This window comes from Sinocyclocheilus rhinocerous, unplaced genomic scaffold, assembly GCF_001515625.1.
Source record: "Sinocyclocheilus rhinocerous isolate Xijiao unplaced genomic scaffold, SAMN03320098_v1.1 scaffold605, whole genome shotgun sequence".
Lineage (NCBI taxonomy): Eukaryota > Metazoa > Chordata > Actinopteri > Cypriniformes > Cyprinidae > Sinocyclocheilus > Sinocyclocheilus rhinocerous.
In genome coordinates, this window is record NW_015661612.1 from 2,128,923 (window position 1) to 2,152,279 (window position 23,357).

Below are 23,357 nucleotides of genomic sequence, written 5' to 3' on the forward strand. Positions count from 1 at the left end.
TTGTTTTAACTTGAATTGCCATTTGCAACCAGGGGCATTACTAGACACTTTTTACTGCAGTGAAATTCCTGCCTTGCACCAGTAAAATATTAGTGATAAATCTTCATACTGTATGTCAGTGATGATTACCATATACCACATTTTTTCTGATAATATTTCAGCAATCAAGTCATGTGTCATTTCTATCAGCTGTTTAGAATCAGAACTAGAAATGCTAGATTCTCCAATGAATTAATCGGTCAAAAGGGTTTGCAAAAGTTTGGAAACTGTTTGCTCACTTTGATTCTTTCGGACAGCTGACTCACAGACTGAATTGTTTGCAGCAGTTTCTCACACCAAATTAGTAATTGGATATTTTATAAGACAGAAAACAAAAAGAACGCTGGATGAGGTGGATATTTATATAATCCATTGTAGAAAACAAAATTTGCAAATGTTTTCTATTGTGTGTCAAAGACTCAGATCTTCATTGCGTGTACAACTTGTGCATGACTCTGTGCTGTAGGTAAAGCTGATTTTTATCCCCAATACTGATGAGAAGCTAGAAACACCACTGTTTGTAATTGGAGCCCAATTTACTTCTTTAGAGTGAAATACTGATTGAAAGCAAATGCACAGTATTGACCTTAATTTTGATATTTCTTTTACAGGTTGTCTCGATGAGAATGAAACTTTTAATATCCACAATCACACACTATATTGCACTAGAACTGGCATTTTCCAAACTCAAGGTCATACCTAGTCTAGGCTTTCAGCACCTCCTATCATGATGCATATCTTTATGGCACTTTACCAGAGCCAGATGGTGGTCCACCACAGGGCATAGCATCGCCCAGATCTTTAGATTCACACTTCAGTGTCAGAAATACCCATAAATATGCACCACATCCGGCCATGGTCTCTCATGATAATGATTTTATATTGTGATTTTATTAGATCAAGCTAAACTGAATTCTTGCATTTTAAATCTTACATTGGGCTTGTATGTGACCATACAAAAAGCCAGGCCATAGGGGCTGTCCCTCTGGAATGTACCCATGTTATAGTTTGGCGTACTGTAGGGGATGAGGATAATGTCAGGTGAAAATGTAAGGCATGCTGCAAAGACAGGAAGCCCTTCATACTGTGCCTCTTTGCCCCAGCAATGAACCCTCTTTCTGTCTGTACTAGGTTCACATTTCTTACTCTGATATCAGACCTCGAGATGTAAGAGGCACAAGTCACTGGGCAGGAACAATTTAACTGTCTGTTCCTGTCATGTGGACCTGTCAGGAGAGGTTGCAGAGCAGAGATGAGATGAACAATTTGTTTTCATGAGCAAATGTTCGTGTTACGGTTATTCGAAAACATTAATATAACAAATAAATAGTATTTTCTCGTAGAACTGGTTCTTATTCAGATTTTTTTTTTTTTCATTTAAATTCGCTGAAACCTGTAGTAAAATACTTACACTACTAGGGCATCGCTGCTTCTTGATTCAGCGGCCAGTATACAGGTGCATCTCAATAAATTAGAATGTCGTGGAAAAGTTCATTTATTTCAGTAATTCAACTCAAATTGTGAAACTCGTGTATTAAATAAATTCAATGCACACAGACTGAAGTAGTTTAAGTCTTTGGTTCTTTTAATTGTAATGATTTTGGCTCACATTTAACAAAAACCCACCAACTCACTATCTCAACAAATTAGAATACTCCATAAGACCAATAAAAAAAAACATTTTTAATGAATTGTTTTTATTTAATACACGAGTTTCACAATTTGAGTTGAATTACTGAAATAAATGAACTTTTCCACGACATTCTAATTTATTGAGATGCACCTGTAGTCCGATTCACCAATGAATGACTTATGAGCAGATTCTTTTTAGTTAGTCAAAACACGCCGCGCCACCAGTGCAGTCCGATCGACAAAAATTTGTCAATCACATCAGGTGTTTTCCATCAGCTGTTTAGAATTGTAACTACCCAGCTAACAATTTTTTGTTCCCAGAACATTCCCGGAACGTTCGTTTTTGGTTCCCAGAACGTTATTTTTTTATGGTTGCAAAAAACAACCTAAAAATAACCATTAGGGAATGTTCTGTATAAGTTATTTTTTGGTTATTTTAAAAACAACCACCCTGCGGTTCCCAGAACGTTAGTTTTTGGTTCCCAGAACGTTATTTTTATGGTTGCAAAAAATAACCTAAAAATAACCATTAGGGAACGTTCTGTATAAGTTATTTTTAGGTTATTTTAAAAGCAACCACCCTGCAACGTTCTGGGAACGTTATTTTATGGTTGCAAAAAATAACCTAAAAATAACCATTAGGGAACGTTTTCTATAAGTTATTTTTAGGGTATTTAAAAATAACCACCATGCAACGTTCTGGGAACGTTATTTTATGGTTACAAAAATATAACCTAAAAAGAACGTTCCCCTAACGTTAGTATTTGGTTCCCAAAAAAATAACGTTAGGGGAACGTTCTGTGTTTGCTGGGTAATACCATAGACTGTAAAATAGAATCGCGATAAGAATCACTCTTTTGATCTAATCGGTCAAACGCTCTTGTCAAAAGTTCTGAAATTGTTAGCGATTGGTTTGATTTGATTCATTCGGACAATTTACTCACGCACGGAATCGTTTGCAGTGGTTTCACACATGGAAATAGTAGTTGATATTTCAGCTCTTTTTTGAGCATACAGCTTGTGAAAGATTCTGTACTGCAGATAAAGACAGTCCATAACAGTAACGACGAATATCACAATATAACACTTTCTGATGGGGGTGCTCCAGTAAAGAAACCCCTGACTCTCATGATCTGGTTCCTGTTAATCACAGTGTTTTAGCCAGTGGCCACTGAAAAAAATCTCAGTAGGCTACCGCAGGCAAGCCTAGTTTGTAATGCACATAACCTTTGATGCAATCAGTGCAAATTATATATATATATATATATATATATATATATGAAAGGAATGACATTTTCTGACTTTCGGTTTACTGTGTGAACACATCACTGTATTTCGCTTAAATCCGCACTGGCACGCGCATCGCAGTCTCTGGTGCATTTATTGGCGCGAGAATGGCCGCTGGCAAGCCAAGCAGCCAAAAGAAAACGAAAAATAATCAAACGGCTATCATACGGTCACAACGGGTAGCAATAGCCTCGTTATTATCACGATAGCAGCCAGGAGGCATCCAGTCAGCTGATCAGTTATTTATTACGCATTTCGTGCCAGGACGGGCTGCAGACCCGCTCCCTCTTAAGCGATATAATTGGCGTCACGCTGTTAATGCCCGGACAGATGCGACTGGTTAGATACACGTGACGTTCCCCTAACGTTAGTATTTGGTTCCCAAAAAAATAACGTTAGGGGAACGTTCTGTGTTTGCTGGGTAATACCATAGACTGTAAAATAGAATCGCGATAAGAATCACTCTTTTGATCTAATCGGTCAAACGCTCTTGTCAAAAGTTCTGAAATTGTTAGCGATTGGTTTGATTTGATTCATTCGGACAATTTACTCACGCACGGAATCGTTTGCAGTGGTTTCACACATGGAAATAGTAGTTGATATTTCAGCTCTTTTTTGAGCATACAGCTTGTGAAAGATTCTGTACTGCAGATAAAGACAGTCCATAACAGTAACGACGAATATCACAATATAACACTTTCTGATGGGGGTGCTCCAGTAAAGAAACCCCTGACTCTCATGATCTGGTTCCTGTTAATCACAGTGTTTTAGCCAGTGGCCACTGAAAAAAATCTCAGTAGGCTACCGCAGGCAAGCCTAGTTTGTAATGCACATAACCTTTGATGCAATCAGTGCAAATTATATATATATATATATATATATATATATATGAAAGGAATGACATTTTCTGACTTTCGGTTTACTGTGTGAACACATCACTGTATTTCGCTTAAATCCGCACTGGCACGCGCATCGCAGTCTCTGGTGCATTTATTGGCGCGAGAATGGCCGCTGGCAAGCCAAGCAGCCAAAAGAAAACGAAAAATAATCAAACGGCTATCATACGGTCACAACGGGTAGCAATAGCCTCGTTATTATCACGATAGCAGCCAGGAGGCATCCAGTCAGCTGATCAGTTATTTATTACGCATTTCGTGCCAGGACGGGCTGCAGACCCGCTCCCTCTTAAGCGATATAATTGGCGTCACGCTGTTAATGCCCGGACAGATGCGACTGGTTAGATACACGTGCAACTCTCTCCTTCTGTGCCGAAATGCTGAAGAGCTCCTACTGACCAGCAGCAGAAATATATAAAGGGCCGTTCCTGTTATGCAGCATGTTCCTATCACATATTTCTTAATATAGCTATTGGCCTAATAAGCATCACAAAAAATTGCTCACAAAAATCATTTTAGCTTTATCACATTTAAGTGAAAGTTAACTTTATGTGTAAATGTAAAAAAACAACAAAAAAAACGTAGGCATAAGATGTTTTGCCATTTATATTAAAACCTAGACACCATGTCTATAGAAAATGCTCATTAGCTCCTGTCCCCAAAGTTTCTCAGATATATGGAACAAGGTGAAGCGGCAACTAGAGGCCAGAGTCTGGATTTTGGGCCTGGGTGACAGTGCGCACAGTGCCCAGAGGCAGCACGTTCTGGCCCGGGTGTCTGATCTGGAGCAGCACATCCAGGGTGAGGCTATATGAAACAGTGGGTGGACAACAGGGTGTTTCTGGCAATGTTCACACTGTCTCTCACATACCTAGTGAGGGTCTCACAAAGATACTGCTGATATTACATTATTAGCATATGACAATGCTGGAAACTGTATAAATGTTTATTTATAGTGTAGAAATAAATCCACACTAGCATACTGACATATGGATGTTTCAACACATAACGCACAGTTCTATTCAAATGTTCATTTATTGCAAGCACAAAACAACATGGAAAATATCAGTTACTTCAATTTGTATTTTAATTGAATTCAAATGTTGGGTTCAAATTCTCTTCCCATGAAGAGTCATTCAGACTGTAATGAGCTGCAGTGGAGAAGAATACAGAAAATATGTTAAGATACTGTTAGAACTGACAGTTAAAGTTTAAAGAGATAGTTCACCCAAAAATGAAAAATCTGTCATTCTCACTCTTATGTCGTTTCAAATCTGTATGAATTTCTTTCTTCTACACAACACAAAAGGAAATATTTTGAGAAATGTTGGAAAACAAAAAGTCATAGAGGTTTGGAACAACTTTAGGGTGAGAGTTTTTTTGGGGGTGAACTATCTGTTGAACAACCATGCTTTAGAGCTAAAAGTTATTTGTTCCTGAAAGTGACTGTATTGGTCCTTGTTGCATTGCCAACACACATCATTGACCTAACTAATATCACTGACCAAGCTAAATTGACTTAATAAAGCTAAACATATACAAAGGTTTGCTAGCACTAAATAATATAAATAAATGAAAGAATTTGTTTAAATATCAAACAAATAATGTTGTTGTCAAATACCAATAAATTATTATTTTTATTAGTTGAATGGTTAAAAAAACAATTATGCCAAGAGTGGAACAGGATCATTCATTTTGTTACCCTTTTTAGCGAATTGCCGCATCAACAGAAACATTAGTCCTCCGAGTAGAAGTAGACCAGCTGAAGAAGCAGCTCCCACAGCTGCGTACATCAGTATGCCAGCACTCACTGACATCTCCTTTACTAAAGCACATAACAGATGTTGTCAAAGTTTTAGTTTATAAGTGCAATTACAATCCAATATGTGCAATATTAAAGTGCACAATTTGCCACTGCAATAATGCATAAATAATGATGGTTTAACAGATGTCTTACCAACACAACTGGGCGGAGAGTTGGTCCAGTACCCAATGGAGCTGCAAATGAGCTGACTGGTTCCATTGAGCTCATGGCTCTTGGCACACCGGAACATACACTGAGATCCAAAGCTGAAGTTTCCATGGGGGTGAGAGCAGTTCATTGAGGGTGGAGGTCCCAGCTCAGGAAGATGAGAGAGTGAAAGGGGCTCACAGCGAACAGCTGCCATTTCAAAGAGAAACAGAAGGAGAGTATTTAGTGAAGAATGTTTTTTATGTCCCATGATTCTTAATAAGATCAGTTTTAAAGGTCTGATCAAGGCTTTTATATTTATCAGTGTATAAATAACAGGGGAAGCCCAGCTTACAAAAATGTGGTTGCCATAACATTCTGAGAATGTTAGTTTTTGTTACGGAAATAGAACCTAAAGAGAATATTCCTTGAATTGGTTCCCAAAAAATTAACCAAAGAAGGTTGCCAAGTAGATACCAGCACAAGAGGGCACCTCCTGACTCCAGTTCCCAGAAGCAGAGCACTTTATGCCTGGCTCTCCTGTAATCTCAAAGCCAGTCTCACATCCCAGGAAGCACTGGGAGCCATAGCTAAACAGGGAGTGAGGATGAGAACAATTCATCCAGCCATTTTCTGGAGCAGTCAAGTGGGGGCACTGTTGAGCTATGGAAAAAATAAAAAATAAATACCAACAGACATACTTAACTGCCCTGCCTCATTCATTTCATGACATTAAGCTTTATTTATTAAATTAACTATCTTAATTTAATCTAATTTCATTTTAATGGGGTGACAGATGAATATGAGATCTCAAAAGATAAAACATCATGACATGTGTGAGGTGAAATAGGAACACCCAAGAGCGATTACCCAAGCAGAAGGGTGGGGTGTCTGTCCACTTCCCCATCTCCAAGCACTCCATTCGGGGCGTGCCATGCAGTTTGAAGCCTGCCTGACAGCTCACTTCACACACTGTACCAAACCTGAACTGCCCATTAGGATGAGTGCAGATTACAGTACCATGAGAGGGGTCAATTAAGGGGCTGCACTGCTGTGCTGTTGAACGGAGAATCAAAAGATCTATGATAATGTCTTACACTCTTTAAAAAAACTTGATTAATTAAATAATTAATTTTACAAATGTACTCCAGATTATTAAAAAGTCCTTCAACCTAAAAAAAAATGGTTGTTTTAAGAACGGTTCCATTAAAAATTCTTTGGGGAACCCACAATGGTTCTTTAAAGGGGTCATATGATGAATTTTTCCTTTCTCTTTGGAGTGTTACAAGCTCTTGGTGCATAAAGAAGATCTGTAAAGTTGCAAAGACTAAAGTCTCAAATCCAAAGAGATATTCTTTATAAAAGTTAAGAGTTTCTGTCGCAAACCCTTTATTTTTGGAACCTTTATTTTTAAGAGTGTACTGTCCATGACATTATACTACATGAAAGATGTCAATGCTAAATCTTTGTCCTTTATTTATGTTAGGACAAGACTAGAAATCTTCACAATACAAGTTCCCTTTCATGGGAACTTCGAACTGCGTCCTCTAGGGGTCGCTATGGGGAACGCCTCGTCGTGACCCGTGTCTGAAGCATACATTGAAAAAACACCAACTCGTTGGCCGGCGACAGCCATGAAGTCACTACAGGTGCGACTATAGTATAAATAGGTCACGACGAGGCGTTCCCCATAGCGACCCCTAGAGGACGCAGTGTCTCGTTCCCTACTCAGGGAACCATGGTTACATAAGTAACCTGAGACGTAACTTATCTATGGTCTGTTTAGTCAGACCTAAATCTCTCGGACACCCAAGATTCTTCCTATTTAAGCATCACAGATTATCAAGAGTGTTTGGTTACCTTGACAAACAGGAAATTCTTGGCTCCATTTCCCATGTGAGGTGCAGTAAGTAGAATTACTTCCTTTTAAAGTAAATCCAGCTCCACACTCCAGCCAGCACAAGGAACCATAGCTGAACTCCCCCAGGTGGTCCTGACAGTGCACAGAGCCATGTTGAACAGACTCCGGAGCATCACATCTTATAACTGAAAATATGGAAACAGCATAAGAGCGTATGAACAAAAAAAAAAATGTTTGCAAGACACAAGGTTTGCACATTCCAAATGGTGCAATGGTTTAAAGTAAAAATGTAAGGGTTTAAACTGAAGATTGTTTTATTGAAATATAGTTAAACCTACAGTACCTTCACATGCAGGTGTTGGTGCTGACCAGTTGCCATCACTCAGACAAGTGAGTGTGGTTTCTCCTCTCAGTGTGTATCCCTCCTCACAAGTAGCTTTACAAGAAGAACGAAAAGAGAACTTTTCCAGTGGATCAGCACAGGTCAGGTGGCTCTTTGCAGGGGTCACGAGAGGGTCACAAGCCACAGCTTAAATTTGAATGAGATCAGTGATGAACTTTTCATTTGTTCTAAATCATTAAAAAAATTCTGAAACCCCCTAGTCTGATCATGCATAGTGTGTATAGAGCAATAATAAAATATATTTAAATATATTTTATTATTATTTATAAGAATAATACAATATAATTATAAGTATATATATTACATTTTATTTCAAAAAATAAATTAGTTGCCATTTTGTGACATTTGTTGCTCAAAAAGCAGCAACTACTGCTTGCAGTACCAAGGTCATGGGACTGATTCACAGGGAATGCATAAACTGACTAAACTGTACATGGATACAATGATATAAAAGTCTGGCAAATGCATAAAATGTCATATAAAACGTGAATTAATGATAGGTAAACTAATAAATGACATTTCATATAGTTTAATGCTATTAGGACAATCAAAATGATATGAACTGATGCCAAACCTGTACAAATAGGGGTGCTATGTGTCCAGTGCCCAGTATGGTCACAGTGGGTGGAATCTGCACCTTTAAGCACAAAACCCTCTTCACACTTGAACTCACAGCTGGAATTGTAGCTGTTGGTGGAGAGAGGGTGTGTGCAGGTCATACTTCCATAACTTGGTGCATCAGAGAGAGGCGAACACTGTATAGCTGTGGAAAAACCCGAAGCATCTCATAAACTGATTTTGCTGGAACTACAGTATGAACTGAAGATATGTGTATGTATGTATATGTATTGTTAAAGATGCATTTTACCTTGGCAAACAGGAGGGATGTGACTCCAGTTCCCCTGTTCGGTACAGTGAGTGGAATTTGTACCATTGTGGACAAAACCAAAATCACATTTTAACCAGCAAGTGGAGCCATAAGCAAACTTCTCCACATGGTCATAACATTGCAGGGAGCCATGTGGAATGGGCTTCAATGGGTCACACTTTACAACTGCCAAAATTAGAAGAGAATAGTACAGACAAGACAGGTTATAGACTTAATTGAGTATGTGTGAGTGTAGAACAGCATTGTTTATGATTTTTTATTTTTTTTTGCAGTGCACTTAGGGCATATTGGCATTTTCCAGAGCTCACATTGTGATGGAAATATGTATTTACTCAGTGTATGACACTGAGAAATCATGTATGAAATTATGTACCTTCACAATCAGGTGTTGGTGCTGACCAATTGCCATCACTTAGACAGCTGAGTGTGGCTTTTCCTCTCAATTTGTGTCCCTCAACACAGGAAATATTGCAAGTAGAACGAAAAGAGTACTTTCCCAAAGGATCAGCACATGTCAGATGACCCTTTGCAGGAGCTAGGATGCCATTACAGGTCACCACTGCGACAAATGCATAAATCACTGATTACTGTCTATTCAAACACAGAAAACAATGCTTGAAAACAGTCTTTTTTACAGTCTGTGCACTTCTAGGGTGTGTCTTAGTAGTGTTACCCAACATTAAAATTAAAATTTTTCGCAAGAAAGGAAGGGAAGTGCACTATTCCTTTGAACTAATAAAAAACTTTTAAGTCAGGTCTACATGCATATTCAGTGCACTTGTATGAACCATTATATTTATAAGAATAATACAATATAATTAGAAGTATATATATTACATTTTATTTTTAAAAATGAATTAGTTGCCATTTTGTGACATTTGTTGCTCAAAAAGCAGCAACTACTGCTTGCAGTACCAAGGTCATGGGACTGATTCACAGGGAATGCATAAACTTACTAAACTGTACATGGATACAATGATATAAAAGTCTGGCAAATGCATAAAATGTAATATAAAATGTGAATTAATGATAGGTAAACTAATAAATGACATTTCATCTAGTTTAATGCTATTAGGACAATCAAAATGATATGAACTGATGCCAAACCTGTACAAATAGGGGTGCTATGTGTCCAGTGCCCAGTATGGTCACAGTGGGTGGAATCTGCACCTTTAAGCACAAAACCCTCTTCACACTTGAACTCACAGCTGGAATTGTAGCTGTTGGTGGAGAGAGGGTGTGTGCAGGTCATACTTCCATAACTTGGTGCATCAGAGAGAGGCGAACACTGTATAGCTGTGGAAAAACCTGAAGCATCTCATAAACTGATTTTGCTGGAACTACAGTATGAACTGAAGATATGTGTATGTATGTATATGTATTGTTAAAGATGCATTTTACCTTTGCAAACAGGAGGGATGTGACTCCAGTTCCTCTGTTCGGTACAGTGAGTGGAATTTGTACCATTGTGGACAAAACCAAAATCACATTTTAACCAGCAAGTGGAGCCATAAGCAAACTTCTCCACATGGTCATAACATTGCAGGGAGCCATGTGGAATGGGCTTCAATGGGTCACACTTTACAACTGCCAAAATTAGAAGAGAATAGTACAGACAAGACAGGTTATAGACTTAATTGAGTATGTGTGAGTGTAGAACAGCATTGTTTATGATTTTTTATTTTTTTTTGCAGTGCACTTAGGGCATATTGGCATTTTCCAGAGCTCACATTGTGATGGAAATATGTATTTACTCAGTGTATGACACTGAGAAATCATGTATGAAATTATGTACCTTCACAATCAGGTGTTGGTGCTGACCAATTGCCATCACTTAGACAGCTGAGTGTGGCTTTTCCTCTCAATTTGTGTCCCTCAACACAGGAAATATTGCAAGTAGAACGAAAAGAGTACTTTCCCAAAGGATCAGCACATGTCAGATGACCCTTTGCAGGAGCTAGGATGCCATTACAGGTCACCACTGCGACAAATGCATAAATCACTGATTACTGTCTATTCAAACACAGAAAAAAATGCTTGAAAACAGTGTTTTTTACAGTCTGTGCACTTCTAGGGTGTGTCTTAACAATGTTACCCAACATTAAAATTAAAATTTTTCGCAAGAAAGGAAGGGAAGTGCACTATTCCTTTGCTATTCCTTTGAACTAATAAGAAACTTTTAAGTCAGGTCTACATGCATATTCAGTGCACTTGTATGAACCAGGAACTGCCTGGTGATTCAGTGAGGATTGTTCTGCAGAGGTGCTGTACCTGTGCAAGTGGGGGGTTTGTGTGTCCATTGCCCAGTCTGGTCGCACCAGGTTGTATTCGAGCCCTTGAGCTCAAATCCCTCTTCACACTTGAACTCACAACTGGAGTTGAAGCTATTAATGGAAAGGGGATGAGTGCAGTTCATACTCCAACCACCTGGGGCATCAATAATGGGCAGACACTGGACAGCTGTAAGGGTAACATGTTTTTAAACAAGTCTAAACATATCAGCAATCAAATAATAATTCACTTATTTTTTAGTTTATCAAGCTGTAAGTATTATAGTTACTGCTGTACAATTCATGCATGCACTTTCAGAAATAAAGGTACAAAGCTGGCCGGGGCAGTATCTTAAAGTACAAAAGCTAATTTATTTACACCTAAATAGTACATATCAGTACTTTAAAGGTACATATCAGTACTTTTTGAAAAGGTACCACCCTTGACAGATTTGTACCTTTTTTTCTGAGGGTGTGGCAACATATTCTGGACCGTACCCTGACAAACAGGAAGAGCGTTATCCCAATGCCCTGATGCCAGGCAGCGTAGCCTCTGTGACCCCTCCAGCTTGAACCCTGTAACACATCGGAACTGGCATGACGAGTTAAAATGAAATGCTCCAAAAACACCGTCACAGTTCACAAAACCTTGCTGTGGATTTTCAATTGGCCAGCACTGGACAACTGCAAAAGTGAAAATGGTAACTTAGTTACAAAATGCACACAATGAAGACCAAATATTTAAACTTGGATCGATTCTACTGCACCTTCCTCACAGCGTGGGCCCATGAAACCCGGGTGACATTGACATCTGTAGTTGCCAATAGTCTCCACACACTCAGCATGCTCACTGCAGGATTCCTTTGAACAAGAGGCTGCAAACAAGAAATAAAGATGCAATGACCACAAATGAGGGCTGAGGTTTCAATCAGAACTGGATACATTGTACACTTATTATTCAACAGCAGTTAATGTGCACTAAACAGCAAATAATCTCTCCAAATGTACTAAACATTCTTAAAAAGAATTAATTGTTTTGATCTGATTGAGAAGCAATCACTTCAGGACACCTGTGCCATCCGCTTCCACTTATCTGTACAAAAACAATCCGTTATGCTGCTTGACATTACAAACGGGTATTTCTTATTATATTATTTTATTTATTATAGTATTCATAAACACACTGGTTTGTGGCGCAAACAGTTTACAGCACATCGTTATTCTAGATATGTAGCCTACCTATCGCGGATAATGAATCGGAAGTCTCGCACATTCACAGAAAATAGCTTTACTTCCGCATTGCAAATTGAGTTTAGGCCAAGGACCCCACAAGTATAAACTAAAGTTTATGTAAGCAATAAACATGCATATGAAATATGAAAATCGAATACGCCATAGGAAAACTATTTACATACTTTTACGACAGTAAGGCCATTGAAATAATCATTATTGACGTACATTAACATATACATTTGTTATATTACACAAAGCTTTATCATTTAAATTATTTCAAATTTATTTAAAATTAAACTTCACAATATTGATATATTTCATTTTATCAAGTGTGTTCACCTAAATAACAGACAGTTGCTTTCTTTTTGCTGCACCTCTCATCATTCCACTTGGCTGTTTCTTTGCGCCTCTTAATGTAGATCTCTACACAGTCTTGTTCAGATCCCTTGTTATTTGGTTCATTTTCCGCCCAGTTTGCGGCTTCAGGGTCCAAGCGCTTTTTGGTCCCAACCCACGTCCAGTAGCCATCAATCTTCCTAATGCCAATCCAGTAGTATACTTGATTGAAAGGTAGAACCTGGTTGAGGTATTCAACTTCTGCCTGGTTTTGGATGGCCACCATATCAGTGAAATGCTTCTGACACCACTGACGAGCTGTTGTCCAGTCCACATTAATGTCTATGTTGTAATGGTAAGTCCAGGCTTTGACTGTTAAGCACAGTTGCATTGCATCAGAACTTAGTTTCTTATAATGTAGCCTATAGTTCATTTGTGAACAGCTTTTACTGTGAAACTTTGTATGTGGTCTGTGATCTATTTATGAAACATGTTGATTAATTGCCCAACAATTCATATAGGACTGTAGAAATAGAGTAAACAAGAACATACCATTATAAATTCCAGTTATAAGGACAAGATATTCAAATAGTCTATGCGCCCACAAAACCATCTGAAGGATGAGAAATGCATATGAATGTTTATTAGGACATTATTTATATTCTCGTTTAAGGGGTCCAGATGCTTTTTGGAGTAATATTCATTGTTTTATTCATACCCAAATAAAATATAATCAATAGCTGTAAAATATATAGGCTATAAAAAGTAACGCAGATTGTTCATCTTACCGTAATTGCAGTTATGCAGTTTCATTTATTCTGTGAGGATTTCTGAGAACACTTTCACAGTTTGATGCATACGAAATTACTGTCAAACGTGATTTGCCAATATTCAGTTGCAGTACATGGTAACTAAGTTATGGGAAATTGTGTAATAGTGCTGCAATAAAAGGAAAAGCAACACAACAGTGTTTTAGAGACTGTTGTTTTATGCCAGAAATACAATCGTTCATGATTTTTAGTGTCACACATTCTCCAGCTCACACTGTTGTTTTTTTTGTACAGCGACAATGAACAACATAAAGCATTTCTGAGCAAAAGATGACAAAGAGATTATTGACTTTCATTTATTGACTATTTCATATTTGCACAAACAAAGCTAGTCTCTAAAAAATGAACAGAAGATTTTAATCAAACCCAGTTTAGACATCCAGATTAGAAATGTTTATGCTGAACATCTACTTCTCCATCTACAACATCTACTTCTCCATCCGTCATCCTTCAGTAGTGTGTGCCAAACTACTCAACCTGAATGGCACACACACACCTGGACAGAATATGAGCGACGACAGGACTTCATATCAGCTTCCGAGTCATCATGTGGTTGACACATCCCACAAGGACGCTGATAAAACAGTTTTTCAATGAATTGTTCACTTTAATAAGTTACATCGCTATCACACTGGCCTGTCTATGTGCATGAGGAATATATGCTCACCGTATATGCTGTATGCTATTTGATGCTATTTTGGTCTATATGAGACTGTCAATACTGTTCTTATAAATCTGTGGTGGATCCTCAGTATCCGAGGTACTAAAAATTTAATAGACAAAAGCAGAGTTAAACAGGATATAGTCTTATAAACCAAAAGCGATTAATAATGCCAGTAATGCAACTTAAGACATATCTTACCTGTTCACGTCAAATTTGTTAGCTGAAAACAAAACAACATAATTTAGCATTTTAATTCATTTTCAATATATTATTAAATAATTTTATGGAAGAACGTATTCACAAACTCAGTAGACTGTTTGGCTCACCTTTTCTCCTCAGTCTCTTCAGTATCCAGAGGACTAAGCCCAGACTGGAACCGCTGATAGCGGCTGCAACCCCAAGAGTCACTTCTGTCACTTCGAAGAATGATGCAGAGGGATCTGCTGAAAATACATATAAAAGGAAATGAGCTGTAGAATGTTTTTCTCATTTCATCAACAAAATGACATATCTTCATCCCACAGTCACTATATCAGCTGTTTACCTTGACACACTGCCAATTCCCCTGACCAGCTCCCATTGTAGTTGCACATCACCATCTCGTTACTGTGGTCTTCAAGTTGGTGGCCTTCATGACAGCTGAAGATGCAGATGGTGCCAAAAGTGGGTTCTTCAGATGAGCAGTTCATATGCCCGTTGATTGGCTCAGGAAGTTGTGGGCAGACCATTGCTACAGAGTTGAAAAAAAACCAAAGGCGAACTTAGGCAAACTTATTTTTTGAAATACAAAAACTAACATTAAATTAACCTGTAAATCCATAAATGTGGCAAAAGGTTGTTGATTACCTTCACAGCGAGGTGGCTCCTGACTCCACTTTGCCGTTTTTGTACAGCTGATCTCTGAAGCTCCCTGGAGTCGGAATCCTTCAACACAGCTGAAGCTGCATTTGCTCCCATAATTAAAGCTGGAAGTGCAGCTCAGCTCTCCATTTACAGGACTGTCAAGGGCTGGGCAGTGAATAACTGGGAGGAAAGGGGGGAATTTATGAACAGATCAGACAGTTTTCATAAGAGTTTTTCCAAGGAGCAATTGTAAAATATACATCAGATGTCTTTTTTGCTTGCACAATATAATTTCAACTCACGTTCACAGGTTGGTGGTTTGCTTGACCACTCTGTGGTAGAAGTGCATCTTGTCGTTCTGGAACCTATTAGTTCATAACCCTCCTCACAGAAATATTCACACTGAGAGTCATATGAGAAGTCTTCATGAGGATGAGAGCACTGGATAATAGCATGATCTAGTGGAGTGATGTCCTCCGGTTTGCATTTTACAACTGAAAATCAGAAAACAGGTAAAATGGTTACATTTCACACCTTTCAATTGTCAACATAGATATATTAACAATATCTAGAAAAATATTACCCACCATGTTCACATCGGTCTCCATAGAAACCCCCAAAGCATGAGCATTTATGGCTGTTTATGGTTTCAACACACTTTCCTTGACCACTGACACAGGAGTCGTCTTTGCAGGATGCTGAAAAAGAAAAAAATGGATAATTACTCATTGATGAATTCATTTTTCATTCACCTTACAACAGGGGCTGTCAAAGTGGGGTCCGCTACCCATAGACAGGGGGTCTGCAAAATAATGTTAGGGCTGTGATATCCCCAATGGGAAAAATGTGGTCATACAAATGGAATTGACTGTAATGCAGAATGTCACGGAATTTGGCAAACCTTGCATAAATAAATCAAAAGTAGCAGAATTTTAACAGTAAAACTCTGTTATGCACCACTTTGTATGACAAAATGTAAGTAATAGTTAAATAATAAGTTAATAAATTGTTAAATTTTATAGGTTTTGTGATTTAAATTAATGAAATCATACCATATCAGACATGCTTTTTGATTGTTTAATTTAACCATTTAAACAGAAAAATCAAAACAGAAAAAAGATGGAATCTAGAAGTTACAATGGCATTTGAGAGTACAAATTTTAGTAGGCATATACTTAATCACTGTTAGAATTATGAGGTGGTCCTTGTAAAAATTTTCTCCCCTGTATTATAGGGGTCCCTGACCACATAAAGACTACCTACCCGTGTAGCACAGTGCAGTCTTCTTCTTTAAGCAGGATTCATCATTCCATTTGCCTTCATCTGGCACTCTTTTAATGTATATTTCCACACAGTCTTCATTATTCCTTCCATTATTGGGCTCCATATCTGCCCAGTTCTCAGCTTCCTTGGTAAGCATCTTATTAGTTCCCACCCAGGTCCAAATGCCATTAATTTTACGAATGCCTATCCAGTAATATCCATTGACTTTTGGAAGAATACTGTTGAGGTGATAAATCTCATCTTTGTTCTGGATGGCTACCATGTCGGTGTAATGCTGCCTGCACCAGTGTCTGGCAGATTCCCAGTTCATAGTGATTGTTGAGTAATGGTATGACCAGCCTTCAGTGCCTCTCCATATGTTTAACACTGCAGAATTAAACCATTGCAACTTTGAGTGAACTATGTTTACAGGTTGTATTTATTTATTTACACTAGTATGGTTTGCTTTCTTACCTGAAGAAATAAGAACAAGGGAAGCAAAAAATTGCAATGGTACTTTGTTGAAAATGCCCTGCAAAATTAAAGGATTATATCAGTTGGATGAACATAATATTTATTGATACTAAAATTATAGAAATGCATATTTTAAATGCTTTACGTACCATTGTCAATGATGTTCAGATATGAAATGGTCCTGTTAATGGTCGTCTCTGTACTTCTCTACTAATATGATGGTTCTGATTTGAGGACCTGGTCTGGTAATCACTGGCATTTATATAGGAGCTCAGCTATGGTTTAGGACTCCCCTTCCCGGATCCACTTGTGACATCAGCCAGTAAAAGCAATGGAATTCTAGTCTCTGGAAATACCCCTCTCTAACACTAAGCAAGGAAGGAACACTTTCATTTTTTACACTCTCAAGGTGTTAGTTTGCAAGGAAGTGACCTCTCGGGAAATAGAGATTTTGGTGCTGATACGGCCACAGCAGGATGACTGCATAATTTCACAGTATGTTCAGAAATAGAAATAACAATTTCATGACATTTTTTTAAAACTAATTATTGTGTATACAATTACAACTTTCACTTTTTGGTGCGAAAAAAGTCAACAGGGAGATCTAATGGCAGAAACACTCACATTTTTTGTGAATATCTTCAGCTCTGTTTATAAAGGAAAAGGGGATACAATATGTGTCAAGAGGGGAATCACTAGGAATTGTTGCCAGTAATTATTCCATTGGCGCCTTTACCGTATCTTTCCAGTTACGTGGAAATAAAATTAATGGTGACTTTTTCTACTCTTTGTAAATGTCATGACAAAATACACCATACAATTTTAAGACATTTAATTAATTCTACAAACTGATATTATACAAAAGTAATAATAATAATAACTTATTATAAAGTATTACAAGGAACACCCATAAAAATATTCACAATTATATTTAAAAGTAAAAATCAAAAGTAAGACAGGAAGCATTGTATATGGGACACATTTGTTCGATTATTAAACTAGAATCAGAATCAGAATCAGAATCAGAATAAGTCCACGAACAGGATCCTCACATAAGTCCCTGGTCTGTCTAGATGTTGCCTATTTCCTATCTGGCTATCTGGCCTATTTCCAATTTCCTTTGTTTTAAAGCTGTTATTGTACTTAAGATCCCCAGAGGTTTCTCGTTTTGAAGTTTGAGTTTTTGGCACTTGATTTCTGTATGACCTTGACCCTTTTTGGATGCCACTCTGTTTAATGTGTTTGCACAGAGTTGTACCAGCTTCCGTGTTATGGAAATAGCTGCCATGAGGGCACCGGAAAATCAGTGAGCAAAGAGAAAAGAATAATAATAAATGTGTCAAAATAATTTGTGATAGCTAACTTATCTAATATCATATAATTTTAAAGCTCATACAAACATTTCCATTTATAAACAAATCTGATATAAACATCTCCATGCAGTTAAGAATGATTTGTTTCTATTCTTTCGTTTTTTTTTTTTATTATTATTATTATTATTCACCTAAATGATCAGAGTGGATCAATGCTATAGTTATCACATGCATATTAGACTGAGCTTGAAGCAGAATAAATGAATTAAAATTGGACCTGTGGAAATGATGATGATGGAAATAACATTTGAAGAATGTTTGAAAAAAGGCTGACTTTCTATGTTTCAAAAGTACAGCTTGCTAGGAAAAGGTGCACAATAAAAAAAATCTGTTATTCTATAGGGTTAATTCAGGTTAATTAGTAAATTTTTCTCAGTCATCTCAATGGCAAAGAGTGTCCCAGTTTACCTGAATTCACCCCTACGTGATATTTACCTTGATGTTTTTTTATTTGGGGAAAATGGATCTGATAGAAATGATGTCACAACTGAGGGACAATCACCAGTAAAAACAAAACATTTTCACACTATAAATACTTAAATGGTTACTGATTGGGCTTTGGATTGTCATAGTTTTGTTGGTTTTTTTTTTTGTAATAAACATTTTTATGATGATGTTAGGCCTGTGATAGATTTCAATTCAGTTTTCAGTTTATGATTGAAAGTTTGGGACAAGGGTTAAATAATAAAATATATACATAAAATGCATTGGAAAAGTAGCAATAATTGATAAATTGATCAAATCAAAGATATAAAAAACCTTCATATAACACAAAGAAGGCACACAAAACAAACAAACAATTATTTTATAGGCCTATCTTGGTGAAAATTCAGGGCATCCTGGTTACTCCAAGATGATCCTCTTTCATTCATCTTTCATGGCATTCATTTGGGATTTTTTGATTCTAGATGAACAACAGGGGGAAATTTGCTAAAACAAGAAGCACAACAATTATTACATTGATGATTAGTTACAGTAGGCTAGCTATGCTGGTGTGGGCTGAGAGGGAAAGTCCGCAGGTCTGTATAAAGGAAGGAGTGCTGAGAGGGAGATAACGGGCAAAATGTCACATTGACAATAATGTTAATTTTTTTCAAGTTTGACATAAACTGTATGAAGAACCAGATAATAATAATAAAATAATAAATATCTGAATTTTTATTTTGTACTAAGTAATTTACTCCAATTGATAGTTTCTCCCCCTTTATCCAAAAGCATTTTTCTTTACTTTAAGTTTCTACCAATATTTATTCATTATAATTTCTGTTTTTATATATTTTTCGTGTTATTTTTATGACGTATTTCCGGTTTGTATTAGCGTCTGAATTATTACAGTTTCGGATGGATAGGAAATGCAAAAGCACAAAACTCAAGCCTCAGCCAGCTCCAAGTAAGTCCCATTGTGGCACTATCAACTGTGCCACCTTGGAAATTCATAAAGCCATCTGTAGATATAAGCCTTCAACAAATGTTAATACTGGCATGCCTGTTGCCAGCAGCTGCCACAGGCACAGCGAAGATGGCAGACGCTCTGAGCAAAGTGCCCGACATCGACATTGATCCAGAGGGAAAGTTTAAATACATATTAGTGAACATAAAGGTTAAAGGTGGAACGGAACAAAAAGTGATAGTGAGGGGAACTAAAACTGCGGAGTACCACAGTAAGTGTGCACGCTTGCAAGTGCAATAACGTGACTGTCTTGTCTCTGCAAGCCAGCGAGTTAACTTTATCCTTAACTTCAGCTCAGTAGTATTTATAAATCAACTAGTTACGTCCATTCTGTTCCTCACTGTTCATGGGCACTGAGGAAAACATATTTTGTAGGAAAGTAACGTGTGAACATAAAAACGTTGGTAAAAATGATTGACTGGTATCATTGCATTGACTTTGCGGCTGGATTGAGATGCTAAATTGTGAAGAAGATTTAGTACTAGCTGTAGTAATATGTTTAGTTGAATACAAAATCTTGACAGGCTCACAAGACTGAAACTCAAAATAAACGTCATGGGTATTATTTATGGAATGGTTCATTTTTCCTATTCATCCTTCTTACTACATCACTCAACTTTTTTATTAAGATCACATATTTGAAAAAGTGAATCCTGCTATGGAGACCTTGGGACTGGAGTGTAGTTGTCTTGGTGGTGGCAAGATAGAGCACAACAACACAGAAAAGAAACTTCGAGTGTTTGGAGAGTCTACGGTAACACCATTAACCATTATTACAACCACTTAATATTGTGACAAAATAAGGTTATAGCTTAGGGTTACATGAACACCTGCAACAACTACTGTTTCATAGAGGTGCAAAAGGTAGAAGTGGGCCTACTATACAGATGTTTATCTTTTTTTATATCAAGTAAATTTCATCAGATCACATCTCTTAATTAAAAGGAGACCCTTTAATATGCTTAAAATAGACTCGGTATGTAAAGAGAACAAACCCCAGAGAATTCAAATAAGTGCACAATTTTGAGCATGAATGTTTGTGGGCCTTTCCTAACTTTTAAAGAAATAAATGTTAGGCATGTTCTTGGTGTTTTGTGTCAAAGCTTGCTTTTAAAGAGACATATCTTTTCTCACATATCTTTCCTTCTTCTAGGGATATGGGAAGGCTGACCATGCTGTCACAGTGGAAAAGCTAAAATCTGTCTTCAAAGACTATGAAATCATTATGGAATAAAATACTAAATTGATCACTTTAAATGGGCATGAATATTTTGTGAAAGTACACAATTTGATAACACTTCAGCTATCCCTTATTTTCATTTGGATAAAAATTTAGGCTGATGAGATGGTAAATAAATGTTCACTGATCTGTCAGCAGTGTCAAAGTTGAGGTTAGATCGCTGACCTTGATAGCGAGGTCTAACATGCACAGGAACTCTGCGTGTGTTTTTAGCAGAGTCATAAACAATTCCAGTCTCCTGTCTCCATCACGGAATGTGTCTGTGTAGAGATCAGGAACAGATAAAAGAGTGTCTATGATTCATGGTATGTCTAATTAACTTGTTACTGGACTTCGTTGAGAAATTTGGCTTTGAGATACAAGCATACAAATTTTTATGGATCCATATTTGGTAAAAAAAAAAAACATTTTACTGAATCAGTCACCATTACAATTAAATTGTAAAGGCCCATTATTGTGTAAAGTCTTACATTTATATAATTATAGTGCATATGGATCTTATTTTACACATGGCATGTGTTTTGAACATAAGTGATTTTTCCATCCTGTTTCTAAGTTAAAACCTTCACCAGTTTCCTCTAGCCTACCGTGAGACCCTGAAACTGTAATAATGGGGTTTATGCAATGTGTGCTTGGGCTTTTAGTGCTGGTTGCATTTGATCATGTGTACAGTGCCAGGCCAAAGGCTCGAGTGTTTCATCCCCGGGTGCTGATGCAAGAACCTCAACGTGTTGATTCTCAGCTTAGGGAGCAGTGGAATTCAAACCAAGGTTCTAATGGAGTTCAATCTCGGAGGCCCCAGCAGGCCCTGCTTACTTCAAATCTGGCACCTTCAAGTATTCAGTCCAAACAAGAATTGCTGGGCCCAGTCAAGGAGCTGGTCTGGAAGTTCCCAAAGGTCCAAGAAGAGCCAGTACAGCCAGATTTTAACTTTGAGTTGCAGCAGCCTAGACCTTCCGACAGTGTAGCAGTCCAGTGTTGGGAAAATGGGGTGCATGTGGAAGTGAAGCAGGACTTCTTTGGTACTGGCCAGCTGCTTGAGCCCTCTCTTTTATCTCTAGGGGGCTGTGCTGTAGTGAACGTGGATGCAGCTGCCAAAGTCCTGATCTTTCACTCTGCACTTCAGGAGTGTGGTAGTCAGTTTATGGTGTGTCTTCTGGCTTTTTAACAATGTTGTGAATTTACTCCTTGCCAAAGTCCTGCACATTCAGCAGCTTCTAAATTCCTTCTTTCTTGCAGGTGACTGAGAATGAGCTTGTCTATATCTTCACCCTTGATTATAGACCAACAGCATTACAAAGCACTCCAATTGTAAGGTCCAGTGGTGCTACAGTTGGTATTAAATGCCACTACCCCAGGTCAAGTGTTTTCTTTACTTGCATTACTAGTGTAATTTTACAATTCAAGACTTTTGGACCTGAATGAGCATTTCATTACAGGAGACACAATGTGAGCAGTAATGAAGTGCAGCCAGCTTGGATCCCATATGCGTCCACCCAGGTTGCAGAGGATATTCTGGTTTTCTCCCTGAAGATCATGACTGGTTCGTTTTTCTTTTTTATTATTATTATTATTATTATTATTTATAAATTTATTATTATTTTTATTATTATTATTATTGTCGTAAAGCCGACCTCATACGTCATTCGCCCAGAGCTGCATCCTTGTACAACTGTTGGCGCAAGTGCTATACCTAGTAAAGTATTGTGTCGTTTTAAAGAATGCAGTAAAACCCCTATTCTGAATTATATAACCAGAGGCGGACAGTAACTAAGTACATTTACTTGAGTATTGTACTTAAACATTTATTTTTTCATTGCATTTATACAAAGATATTTTGGGTTGATGTCGAGAATTTAATTACAAGAAAACTTAATACAGCTGTTAAACTGGATGGGTCTGATATAATGATATATGTTAATGATTATGGGATAGAAAAGATCTTCATTATTGTGTTCTTTTTCTTTATTCCTCTGGCAAATTTTTTATTTTACTTGTAATAATGTGTACTGATGGCATTTATATTTTATTATTATATTATATATATGCAACATTGTAATTCTCTTGTTGTTATATACGTTCATATGCAAAAAAAAGAAGAAAAAAGCTGTTGGCGCAAGCTACATTAAAGTGATTATTACGTTTTTAATATGTTTTATTATTTATATATATGCAACATTGTAATTCTCTTGTTGTTATATATGTTCATATGCAAAAAAAAGAAGAAAAAAGCTGTTGGCGCAAGCTACATTAAAGTGATTATTACGTTTTTAATATGGATATTTTTCTTACAAAAACGCATCGATTCGCTACAGGAGGCCTTTGTTCACCCCCACCCACTGAGTGCCATTAAACAGCTTGAAAGATCAAAGACCATTTTTAATATAACTCCGACTGGATTTGTCTGAAAGAAGAAAGTCATA

At 37.3% G+C, this 23,357-nt stretch overlaps 4 protein-coding genes across 5 annotated transcripts in view; 2 read left to right on the forward strand and 2 right to left on the reverse strand.

Moving 5' to 3' along the window:
- Positions 1 to 4,940: 4,940 nt before the first annotated feature.
- On the reverse strand, positions 4,941 to 13,410 carry selp (selectin P). The gene is made up of 15 exons (XM_016535963.1): positions 13,350 to 13,410; positions 12,801 to 13,169; positions 11,996 to 12,103; positions 11,727 to 11,912; positions 11,230 to 11,418; positions 10,754 to 10,939; positions 8,938 to 9,123; positions 8,644 to 8,832; positions 8,010 to 8,195; positions 7,666 to 7,851; positions 6,676 to 6,861; positions 6,283 to 6,468; positions 5,812 to 6,015; positions 5,557 to 5,679; positions 4,941 to 5,005 (listed from the first exon to the last, which is right to left on the reverse strand). Exons 1-15 carry the CDS (start codon positions 13,408 to 13,410, stop codon positions 4,941 to 4,943), a joined length of 2,610 nt encoding a protein of 869 aa, XP_016391449.1.
- An 821-nt stretch (positions 13,411 to 14,231) lies between these two features.
- LOC107726496 (E-selectin-like) lies at positions 14,232 to 17,171 on the reverse strand. 2 transcript variants are annotated; one of them, XM_016536105.1, is made up of 10 exons: positions 17,021 to 17,171; positions 16,872 to 16,929; positions 16,398 to 16,784; positions 15,722 to 15,832; positions 15,437 to 15,628; positions 15,138 to 15,314; positions 14,836 to 15,021; positions 14,618 to 14,731; positions 14,490 to 14,511; positions 14,232 to 14,390 (listed from the first exon to the last, which is right to left on the reverse strand). In XM_016536105.1, exons 1-10 carry the CDS (start codon positions 17,021 to 17,023, stop codon positions 14,330 to 14,332), a joined length of 1,311 nt encoding a protein of 436 aa, XP_016391591.1. In that variant the 5' UTR covers positions 17,024 to 17,171; the 3' UTR covers positions 14,232 to 14,329. The 2 variants fall into 2 exon arrangements, with proteins under 2 accessions (XP_016391591.1, XP_016391590.1); XM_016536104.1 differs by having other exon boundaries at positions 14,618 to 14,734.
- A 2,553-nt stretch (positions 17,172 to 19,724) lies between these two features.
- LOC107726439 (14 kDa phosphohistidine phosphatase-like) lies at positions 19,725 to 21,530 on the forward strand. The gene is made up of 3 exons (XM_016536007.1): positions 19,725 to 19,905; positions 20,324 to 20,448; positions 20,848 to 21,530. Exons 1-3 carry the CDS (start codon positions 19,764 to 19,766, stop codon positions 20,926 to 20,928), a joined length of 348 nt encoding a protein of 115 aa, XP_016391493.1. The 5' UTR covers positions 19,725 to 19,763; the 3' UTR covers positions 20,929 to 21,530.
- Positions 21,531 to 21,536: 6 nt separating this feature from the next.
- LOC107726438 (zona pellucida sperm-binding protein 3-like) overlaps positions 21,537 to 23,357 on the forward strand; it is a gene marked incomplete at its 3' end in the record, with an annotated part of 3,736 nt that continues 1,915 nt past the window's right edge. Inside the window, exons 1-3 of the mRNA XM_016536006.1 lie at positions 21,537 to 22,081; positions 22,174 to 22,292; positions 22,374 to 22,477. Of these exons, the coding sequence (XP_016391492.1) occupies positions 21,545 to 22,081; positions 22,174 to 22,292; positions 22,374 to 22,477 (760 nt within the window). The remainder of the gene's footprint in view (positions 22,082 to 22,173; positions 22,293 to 22,373; positions 22,478 to 23,357) is intronic.